This window comes from Euwallacea fornicatus, chromosome 7 (genome assembly GCF_040115645.1).
Source record: "Euwallacea fornicatus isolate EFF26 chromosome 7, ASM4011564v1, whole genome shotgun sequence".
In the NCBI taxonomy this organism is placed as follows: Eukaryota; Metazoa; Arthropoda; class Insecta; order Coleoptera; family Curculionidae; genus Euwallacea; species Euwallacea fornicatus.
The window spans coordinates 5,408,870-5,420,045 of NC_089547.1; the positions used below are offsets into that span (position 1 = coordinate 5,408,870).

Here is an 11,176-nt window from a genome sequence, read left to right on the forward strand (position 1 = left end):
GTGGCTCTGGTAGACGACGGCGCGACGTTGCCAGGGACAGCCGAGAGGGCGGAGGGAGGAGGTGGTGGTGCACCGCCCACGGGGTTTGTTTTGGTTGAGGCCGAGAGCTCTCGCAGGAAGCATTACACGAAGGGGCCCGGTAATTGGAGCAGGTTAAGTTAATAGGGCCTGAGACCCCCTGCTTCCTGTAAACGCCAGTTGGAAATTGATGTTGTTTCCCTATTGCTCCGCAAGGGATGATGGGGTGCTCTGATTCGAGATCGACCGAACGGTTCGATGAATGTCAGAACGAGGCCATCAGGAACGAACTTTGTCTGATTTTAATCGCGGCAGCGAATTAAAATGCCACATCCGACCGCAAAAATAATTTTGGGATGTATCGGCGGAGGTCGGCCAAGAAGCGAACTGACCGACGGTCGGTTAACCAGAAAAAGCAAGGCAACACCTGAACTGTTTTAGACACCTTCGTAACGGTACTCCCAATTGGTGATGCAGTACCAAAGAAGTTATGCAAAGAATATCGATTTAATCCCATTTTCCTCGACGCGAAATCGACCTCATCTCGTCTCAAGTCCGACGACGAACGGCTCGACCACCGAGTGCGGAGCGAGGCGAACTGTGCGAGCAAGACGCCGTCGGTAATGCATCCCGGTTTCAGCCCGAAATCCCTACGAACCGGGCCATCACGGGGACTAACGCACGAAGGAAATGTTAAGGGGAACCAGGGGCGACCCCCCTTCTGGTGACCGTGTACAAAGAGGTCAAAACGAAGGTCAAAGACCACGAGTGGAAGATTTTTCGCGATGGTAAAGTCTCACGAGTGAAATCCTACAGGTTTTGACCCCCGTTGATTGCCCAGCGCGAAGGGTGCCTGGCCGCCGATTCGAAAAGGGGCCAGGCGGTGCGATCAAGATTTGTCAACGTGTTTACCAGTCGTTCCTGGACGGAACTGCGCGTGAAGTTCGCGGGGTACAAGGTACGAATGTCTTGTAAATTACATATTAACTGAACAAGATCGGAGGACTTCGTAAACAGTGCTCTATCTGATAAGGAATTCTGAGAATTGTGTTGTTGCCTTCTGGAATTATTGCCTAATCTGGTTTATTACTGCTGGTTAGTGTAATAACATTGTAATCTTTGTAAACTAATTATGTATTTAAATCAGAGTTTGGCCAACCGAATTGTTTATAAATGAGAATTCCCGCACTCAGATAGTGCCCCATGCTGCATGGGTTATCACGGAGGCACCGACATTCGATCGAACATTCCGCCAGTGCCAACACAAATTCCTCAAGAAATACTCTAGTAAATTTACGCTATAATTAATACCACCTGACTGTGGAATCGCTTGTAAACAACGTTTTCACCGATATTCTTTAATGTTGTGATGGGCAATTTATTTACCAAATTTCGGCTTCAAAATCACCCCCTCCTCGATCTCTTCCCCATGTTGCAGTGTAAGAAAATCCTTCAACCAGACTTTGAGCTCCTCCTCGGACTCGAAGGCCACACCGAAACAATCGTCTTTGGTATACAGGGCCACCACGTGTTTGTGTTTAGAGTCCTGTTTCTTGTTGATATTGAAGCACGTCTTGAGGGAGATCGCCCGCTTGGGAGGCAGCCCCGCCTTGAACTTTTTCTCGTTGTCGTAGTACTCCAGGCGGGCGAGGGCGTCGGAGGTTTCTTCGCGTAGCACGAAGTACTTTTTCCGGGACGTCTTTGCCTTCTTGAGGACCCCCGAACGGCGAATCTCCCCGTTGGACGGCAGGGGGCTGTCGTGCGAGCTCGAACTCCTGAACGACATGGCTCTTGTTCCTCTGACACTCGAGTTTACGTGCAAATCATTAGTAGACACCGTCTCGGGCACATTCGCACAGAAAATCGGTTCAAAATCCCTTAAAACTGCACTTATCCGAGCATCGTTCGCGTGTTGTCACTATCTGACAGCTGCTGTCACGCGAAAAAAAAAACACAGATTGCTTTGACCGACGTCGCAGTATTCTTTAATAAACAAATGATGCGCGGCACGATCGCGTTCCGTACCATAACTCTGCGTGGCGCTGAGTGAACTGTGGGGCTGTGGTGGTGTTCCGTTCGCGCCAAACCTCTCCTATCCTAGCGTACTATTCATGCCACAGTGCAGGACCGCAATGAGCCCGCGGAGAAACGGCAACTATTTGCGAAATTCGAATGTCGTCACTGTACGGCGGCGAGAAAGAGCGCCCGGTCTTTGCTCACGGACCGATTCGGACGTATCTGCCGAAAATCTCAAACATTTCGACGGGTCCGCATTTTTTCATTAAACACAGAAAACGCACCCAAATCCTGTTCTGTTTCAGGTTCTTTCCTTACCCAGCTCGGTCATGTGTTGTAGACGTCGACGACAATCTCCAACAGACGCTCGCCGTCCCTGCGTCGTTCCGTCTCTCTCGTATCCTCAGCGTCGGTTCATGGAGTAGGTCGGAAGTAGTTTCACTGCAGGCCCCTGAAAGATGTAAACAAAAAACGCGCATGTGCCGATTCGAAGTATTCAATAAACGGCGAGGCCAAATAGTAAAATACTATCGCGCAGCGTTGCCGCTTTCGCCGTTAGATCCTCACGAAAAGAAATTTCTCTAATTTCTCACACTCCTGTTGGGACTTATCAAGACCGATTGATTCCGCTCTCTACGAGGGTCAATTGAGGCCGCCACGCAATGCCCTTTGGCGGCTATTCGAGAGTGATTTAGCACGGGTAAGTCGCATGTTGAAAAAAATGGCGGGAAGATTCCCGGTGGAGGGTACGGCAACTGGGCGCATATTTTGGCGGTATCCCGCGAGCCCAAGAAGTTGCGTTTCAAGAATTGGGTTTTGCACAAGCAGAAGACATAATAAGACAACGGAGGACTCGGATGCCGGAGGTGGAAGTGGAGGCAGGAAAAGGGCGGCCGCGTTCAACCTGGTGTGAGAAAAGCCATTGGCCAAGACCAGGTCGTATACCTGTAAAACCGACGACCGGGGCACGTCACCTGGAAATTTCGTTCACCCGCTTGAAAATAAGAACGAACGTGGACATGTGTGTCCATATTTTTTTTATTTCGATCGTTCGAAGCACATGTACACATGTTCTATGCGGTATTTTTTCCAAATCAGTTGCCGGATCCTTGAAACCTCGATTAACTGTGATCAATACCGCGTGTCACAAGTGGCTCGCGGCGGTAACTTTTTTTTAATGAAATTTTCATATCGCGTTTACTATTTAAAACTGCATTTTTCTCTACCATCACCAGCTTAATGCGACTCCCTGTTCAGCCGCGAGTCGCCCCAACTCTCAAATTTTGAACGGAACACCCTGTGCATTTTAGACATTCGGACTGCAAGCGTCAATCCGGGCTTCAAATTTCGAAAATTTCTCAACGTTTTTATTCCATTCTCTTAGCGGTGGTACGAGGATCCGTGGACGTTAACCTGCAGTCTATTCTTTTACCTTCGATTTGGTACCCCAAACCTGACAGTTCTTTCCGACGTGTAACTAAAACGAAATAAAATTTTACAACTGCGCTCGTCAGAGTGTCTCCTTTGTAATGTGACACTTACCCGTTGGGCCATGACAAGCATTATAGTCGACCGCCATGATGAAACAAATGCACGTCAACGAATGATGTCAACCACATTGCTTGTCAGGGCCGGACGAGTGGGGGAAACACAAAAATAATTGAACTAGGAGAAATGAGACCCAAAATTACTAACCACGGACGTGCACAGAGACCTCAATCAAAGTAATCGCACTTGCGGCCAGTTTGATCCACCGACATCGGCAAATCGGCCATTTTGGAAACTGGCACGTGGTGCTCGGTATAAATGCGCGACAAAACTGTCTCGACCGAGTAGATAATGCCAGCAATGTGGAGGAAGAGGGACGGAACGTGATCTCCTAGGAGTAGACGGCCGTTGTGGAAAAAATCGAATCGACGAGCTATTTCCTGTCAGTTTTTGACATTTCCGAAACGAAGCGGCGACGACGCGGTCGTTAGCAGGGAATCCGGATGGTTTGCGAGTAAATCGCAAATTCGGCGTAGAGAAAACATTCGAAATTCAAGAGATTGCAGTTGGGCGGAGGGCTGAGCGGTAGAAGCAGGTAGCCGTGGCCGAATTTATATGGAAACAGTCACGTAAACAAAAAAGGGGCTCATTAGGGTAACGGCACTTAAAATGGCTTCATCAAAAGTCGCGCCATTTTGGCCTGGTTCTGGGTGGGCGGTTCGCGGAAATTTGCTTTTGCACCACTTCAAAACAACATCGGCTAGAATAAATAGGCTGCAGCCATTCACTTCGTTCCTCGAAGTGTTCGTTCTGGGAAACATACGACTTTTCTTTCCGTAGTCTTGCTCGGAACCGTTAACTCATTTACTAGCAAATTACACGCGATAATAAAAGGACAAATTGGCGTTAACAAAGATTTCATTGTTGGTGAGCGTTGAGAATAATATAGCGGCGTCCAATGAGAGAAAGCTGAAACGGTGTTTACAGGCCGCGAGTTTGTTGTGGCTGAGCGAAGAATGTGGTTGTCGTGTCTATGTATAGCAAGGTCGTCGCCGTTTCCTTTTGCACGGTCAGTGTCTCCCGAGGCACCGTAGGTTCGCTATTTTGCCCGACGAGGTGCCCGTATAGATTCAGTAAAAATAGCAGTACCGACCAGATCCCCGTGAGGCAATAAAATTCGAAATGGAGCATCTCCTTCTGGCAATCGAGCACATTCGAAAACGTGACCTCCCCGATTTGCATCCGCTAATAGAGGCGCGTCGCGCCACACAATCCAATAGCGCGAAATTTCCTCCTCGCAAGACGAAATTTTCCAGAGAAGCAGCAATGGGGCCATCCAGGAAATTCCTCGACCCACAACAATTGCGCGCCACAAGAAAATGCGCATTTCGCAGCGATGCAGTCTAGCCCCGTCTGCCGCCCCATCCCTGTCCACCCATTTACATTGATCGACCCCATTTCGGAGCCTGGCGGCCTATTTTATCTGCCCCAAAACAAAACGGCGTGGTCGTTCGCCGTTGTTGCCGTCACCGCTCCGATTCATCTTTCCACAAACGCCCCATACGAACTGAGGTCATTGTTAGGGGTTTAATCAAGCGTGGTAATGGTGCTTAATCACACAAGTAATTAAGTAATAAATTTATTATTTCACACATGCCGAGGTTTCCGCTTTGAAACCAGACGGAGGGGCGGCAACTCCGCTTGGCAGGGACACGGCCGAGGGGTGGATGGGGTCTCATCCAAAAGGCAAAAGGGATGATGCGAAAGAACGCGGAAGCGTTTTACAGGATAATAAAGAGATCGTTTTGTATTGATATTTATGTAATGGCTTTGTGGATTCAGTTGCCACCTTTTCGCAACTCGAAGTTTTTCCGGGGGATTTTTCCAGAGCTTACGGCCGGTTGCAACTGATGGAGTCTGCAAAGCACCACGTTATGGTTTATCGCGCCATAAACTGATTGGACCACCACAAATATTATCGTCAGATCTATATCGATGTGCGGAGATCAAAGTGCCGCGGCCGAGTGAACTTTCTATTTTGATGTTCAGCTTTTTGGAGAGCTCGCAGTTATGACCAAAACGGTGTTGAATTGAGCACCCACGGGGGTCTGCAGCGAATTAACAACCCAGAAAAACATGCTAAAACTGAGATTTATGGGACTGTTTTTGCCTATCTACATTGTGTGTATATTTGCATACAAGCGGCCTCTAGAGCTTTGACTCATTAACAACAGTAACCATCAGGTAGGTGCAGTTGACCCGCTTACGAGGCGTAAAAGGGTCTTGCCCTTCTTCCAATTCCAGAAAATAAGCCATATTTTTAGACTATAAAGTAATACTCGTATACAATAACGTTACAACTACGTCGCGTTTTAAAGCTAAATCGATCGCATGGCCCCAAAGTACGGCGTAGTAGATGACGTAGCAAAACAGGGCGGATCGTTAGCCCTAAACTTTGTTCGCTCTCCTCTTCTGGAGGCTCTTGTTACCGAAAACACGCGAGTCCTCGACCTACGGGCATTAACGCGGAAGTGAGATAGAAAGAGACAGAAAGCAGACTGTGAGCGGTGAATTAATAGTTGTTTTCATATGTGGGGAACAAGGCCCCGGTATGAATGACCTGAGAGAGTAATGCACTGGCGCGAAACGCGGATAGTAAAGACAGGCATAAACAGGGTTTATGAAGATTTGAGCGGTTGGCTTCATAAAAGAGGTTTAAAGTATGGAGTCTACGATTCGAAATAATTTACTTTAACTAACCCGAACTTGTATAAACATGACAAATAATATAATTTACAGGTTCGGTCTCAGCAGGAAAAAGGTTCTCTTTGTATTAAAATATTTTGCTAAGTATTACTAAATTCATGGCATTTCGATTTATTGCATCCTGTGAGAATGTTGAAAATATGCAAAAAAGCTGACAAGGAACTTTGGTGACGTCATGCGTAATAATAAGCTTCTATATACTTCATATATATATATATACTGGCCCCTAACGCACTACCGATTCCTTTACATAACCACTTAATCTTGCTTCTTACACAAAAATATAATAAAAATGGCCGATGACATTGCTCCAACGTCATCCGGCGTTGCCGGTTTTCTAGTTTGATAGTTTTACGTGTACGGACGCTATTATTTCAACAGTTGACATTTGAAAATTGCACAGAGAGGAAGAAAACACTTTTCTAACCTGAATTCACTAGTTGGATTTTCTTATTTATATTGATGTATTGTTTCATAATATTACGGTATTTTCTGCAAATAAAACCGCTTAAGAACTAATAAAACCCACGAAACATGGCTGCACCTCCAGCGGCTCTAGTGAACCGCAACAAAAAGCATTTTCTAGGGGTGCCTGCACCCCTCGGTTATGTTGCAGGTGTGGGCAGAGGGTAAGTGGAAAATCTCCTTCTTAGAACCCCCTAATTGTGTACTTTTTGATTTCAGCGCTACAGGATTCACGACGAGATCTGATATTGGTCCTGCAAGGGATGCAAACGATGTGTCGTAAGTTGTTTCAAGATTTTTTTTGTTCACAGTAGGATATATACATTGACCCTATTCCGATGGCAGGAAATACTCGTTGAACAGGAAAAATATTCGTTATCAAAATTTGTTGTTGGTGTTTTTAAGACTGCAAAGCAATATGTGTACAGGATGACTCAGGTTTCATTCTCATAATTGAAGTGTCTCAAGTAACTATTAGAAGTTGGGTTTGAATTTGGGAGACCCTGTTTGAAATTTCCAGTTGTTCATTACTATACGTGTAAATTCTTATCATTTTCCATTCTTATGCCTTCTTATTTCTTAATAGAGATGACAGACATGCTCCACCTGCTGCAAAACGAACAAAGAAAAAAGACGAAGAAGAGGAGAAGGAGGTATGTACTTCTATTGTTTTTTAGTATTTTCTACCTCATCGCATTTCTTTTTCGATTTTCTTAGGAGGAAGAAGACCTTAACGATTCGAATTATGACGAGTTTAGCGGCTATGGGGGCTCTCTATTTTCCAAAGACCCATACGATAAAGATGACGCGGAAGCAGATGCTATCTACGAAGCTATCGATAAACGAATGGATGAGAAACGGAAGGAATACCGCGAGAAACGTTTGAGGGAAGAGTTGGAAAAGTATCGGCAAGAAAGACCAAAAATTCAGCAGCAGTTTTCTGACTTGAAGAGAGATTTAGTGCGAGTAAGAAGCCGGATTTCGGCGATGTTGATTTTACGTTAAATTCGTCAAATAACTTAATAGATATCTGACGATGAATGGAGGCAAATCCCGGACGTAGGAGATGCCAGAAATAAAAAGCAAAGGAATCCTAGAGCAGAGAAGTTTACGCCGCTGCCGGACACCGTATTGTCGCGTAATTTGGGGGGTGAAAATAACACTTCGATTGATGCCAATTCTGGATTAGCCAGCATGGTACCAGGAGTGACGACACCTGGTAAACTTTTCCTCAATTGTTGACACATATTTAACCTCAGTTAATTTAGGAATGTTAACGCCTACCGGCGACATGGATTTGAGGAAAATTGGACAAGCCAGAAACACGCTTATGGACGTAAAATTATCTCAGGTATTCCACCGAAACGCCCTCCTTAAGTAGAATCCTAACATGTCAGTTCTATTTGACAGGTTTCTGATTCGGTAACTGGTCAGACAGTAGTGGATCCCAAAGGCTATTTGACTGATTTGCAGTCCATGATACCCACATACGGAGGGGACATAAATGACATTAAAAAAGCCCGGCTTCTATTGAAAAGTGTCCGGGAGACTAATCCCAATCATCCTCCTGCTTGGGTGGCTAGTGCCCGGTTGGAGGAGGTCACCGGCAAAGTTCAAGCTGCCCGAAATTTAATTATGAAAGGCACAGACTTTGATTTTTGTTCTGTAATTTAGGGCTGATGGAAATTGTCTGTTTTAGGTTGCGAGGTGAATCCCGATAGTGAAGATCTTTGGCTTGAGGCTGCGAGACTAAACCCACCAGATACATCCAAGGCGGTTATAGCGCAGGCTGCGCGACATATACCTACATCGGTAATTGTACCTTTTTGGTAGGTGGATGTATTATTTTACGTGTAATTCAGGTCAGAATTTGGATAAAAGCTGCCGATTTGGAGTCGGAAACTAAAGCCAAGCGAAGGGTCTTTCGAAAGGCTCTAGAGCACATTCCCAATTCGGTGAGACTGTGGAAAGCAGCAGTGGAGTTGGAGAATCCAGAAGATGCCAGAATTTTATTATCCAGGTGAGGTGTCAATGAAAAATTTGTCGATTGAAATTTGCTGTATGCAAGTTTACCCCGTTGAGGGACACAGTTTTATTAAAAAAGTGTTTTTTTGGGTTTATTTTAGGGCGGTGGAATGTTGTCCGTCGGCAGTAGAGCTCTGGCTGGCGTTGGCGAGATTGGAAACCTACGAAAACGCAAGGAAAGTGCTGAACAAGGCCCGAGAAAACATTCCGACGGACAAACAGATCTGGACCACTGCCGCTAAATTAGAGGAGGCCAACGGAAACCATCATATGGTCGAGAAAATTATCGAAAGAGCCATTACTTCGCTCAGGTATGCCAATGGGCAAAAGCGTTATTGAAAAGATTTTGATAATGAACGTGAATTAAAACAACGTTCCTATTAATGTACCTAAGCAGACGCTTTGAAAACTATTGCTCCGTCCACTGATGGTCATCGTGACGATTTCGCATACCGATTCATTTTTAGTTCGAACGGGGTGGAGATCAACAGGGAGCAGTGGCTCAAAGAAGCAGTGGAAAGCGAGAAGGGAGGTCACATTCACTGCTGCAGGGCGATTGTTAAGGTCATCATTGGCTACGGAGTTGAATCTGAGGACCAGAAGCACACGTGGATGGAGGATGCCGAGAACGTAGGTTTTTATTATCAATTTGCGCCATTTCCATTACCTAATGCTTTAACACTGCTCATAAATATGTACATTCTAGTTTACTGCTCAAGCAGCTTTCGAATGTGCTAGGACCGTTTACAACATAGCCTTGGCCACTTTCCCGGGGAAGAAATCGATATGGTTGCGGGCGGCTTATTTGGAAAAGAACAACGGAAGCAGGGAGAGTTTGGAGAACCTGCTGCAAAGGGCGGTTGCTCATTGTCCCAAGAGCGAAGTGAGTTAGATTTGTTTTTAAGTATGTTTTCTAAATTATTGTTTGAAAAGGTACTCTGGCTCATGGGAGCCAAAAGTAAATGGTTGGCTGGCGACGTCCCGGCAGCGCGAGGGATCCTATCTTTGGCCTTCCAAGCCAACCCAAACAGCGAGGAAATCTGGTTGGCCGCCGTTAAGTTGGAGTCCGAGAACAAGGAGTACGAAAGGGCGAGGAGACTTTTAGCCAAAGCGAGAGGTGCGTGTGAATATCAATTTTCCGAACACATCAAAACGCTTTTATAGGATCCGCACCTACTCCAAGAGTAATGATGAAGAGCGCCAAACTAGAATGGTCTCTAAACGACCTGGATGCTGCTTTAAACCTTCTCGATGAAGCGATCAAGGTCTTCCCCGATTTCCCGAAACTATGGATGATGTACGGGCAAATCTACGACCAACGCAAAGACGTGGACAAGGCCTTCGAGGCTTACAACACAGGGGTAAGGATGTTTGTGTGGCATTTCTATGATCGTACAGGGTAAAAGGGTTCTTTTTACAGATAAAAAAGGTTCCGAATTCGATCCCGTTGTGGGTTCTCCTGTCCCGATTGGAAGAAAAGCGCGGTTTACTGATAAAGGCGCGATCCGTGCTGGAAAAAGCGAGACTAAAGAACCCGCAAAACGACGAGCTGTGGCTGGAGGCCATCAGAGTGGAACTAAGGGCGGGCATGAAAGAAATCGCCAACGCCATGATGGCCAAAGCCCTGCAGGAGTGTCCCACATCCGGTTTATTGTGGTCCGAGAGCATTTTCATGGAAGCGCGACCCCAAAGGAAAACAAAATCTGTAAGCGCGAGGATGTCGACTTACAACTTCGAATACAGAAAAACTTCTTTTCGCAGGTGGACGCTTTGAAGAAGTGCGAACACGATCCGCACGTTTTGCTGGCGGTCAGCCGCTTGTTTTGGTCAGAGCGGAAGGTCAGCAAATGCAGGGAATGGTTCCAGAGGGCGCTCAAGTTGGACCCCGACTTTGGAGACGCCTGGGCCAATTGGTCAGTTTGTTCGATATAGTTTAATTATTACTTGCGCATGACGGAACATTTCGTTTAGGTATCGTTTCGAGCAGCTGCAAGGAACCAAAGAAAAGCAAGAGGAGGTGAAAGAAAAATGCCTGACTGCCGAGCCCCATCACGGCGAGCTGTGGTGCAACATATCGAAAAATATAAAAAAGGTGGGATGGAGCACGGAGCAAATATTACTGGCAGTGGCTAAGAGCGTCCCTATCCCCATATAAGCCGAACGACGTGATGGGGTAAATTGCATTAAGTGTTATTCATAGGTAAATCATTCTAGTGAGTGTTAATAAAGACGGATGTGCTCGACACGTTTCGAGTTCGGTGGAAAATGGAAAATTGCGAAGTAACCGCGGTATCGGTATAATCCAACTTTTGAGCAAAGGAAAAACTGGACGTAAAGGTTATCTTTCCCGACCGTTATCCAGAAAATTTGGTAGCTCCGACAAAACACGCGCGCGTCC

General features: G+C 46.1%; 3 protein-coding genes across 11 annotated transcripts in view; 2 read left to right on the plus strand and 1 right to left on the minus strand.

Moving 5' to 3' along the window:
* Positions 1-2,197, minus strand: part of LOC136340212 (insulin receptor substrate 2-like) — a 42,234-nt gene extending 40,037 nt beyond the window's left edge. For 2 of the 9 annotated variants that reach the window (XM_066284087.1, XM_066284088.1), the window contains exon 1: positions 1,405-2,188. In XM_066284087.1, coding sequence (XP_066140184.1) covers positions 1,405-1,804 — 400 coding nt within the window. In that variant the 5' untranslated portion in view covers positions 1,805-2,188. Of the gene's footprint in view, positions 1-1,404 lie in introns of all 9 variants that reach the window. The other 7 variants (XM_066284089.1, XM_066284090.1, XM_066284092.1 and 4 more) reach the window with 5 other exon arrangements.
* Positions 1-11,176, plus strand: part of LOC136340231 (short-chain dehydrogenase/reductase family 16C member 6) — an 89,096-nt gene that overhangs the window by 55,196 nt on the left and 22,724 nt on the right. The window lies entirely within an intron of this gene.
* Prp6 (pre-mRNA processing factor 6) lies at positions 6,629-11,025 on the plus strand. Its single transcript, XM_066284106.1, has 17 exons — positions 6,629-6,917; positions 6,973-7,032; positions 7,340-7,406; positions 7,471-7,719; positions 7,780-7,972; positions 8,022-8,104; positions 8,164-8,395; positions 8,453-8,565; positions 8,616-8,773; positions 8,880-9,089; positions 9,246-9,408; positions 9,485-9,661; positions 9,712-9,895; positions 9,943-10,139; positions 10,199-10,483; positions 10,540-10,691; positions 10,750-11,025. The coding sequence occupies exons 1-17, from the start codon at positions 6,823-6,825 to the stop codon at positions 10,931-10,933; spliced, it is 2,802 nt and encodes a 933-aa protein (XP_066140203.1). The 5' UTR covers positions 6,629-6,822; the 3' UTR covers positions 10,934-11,025.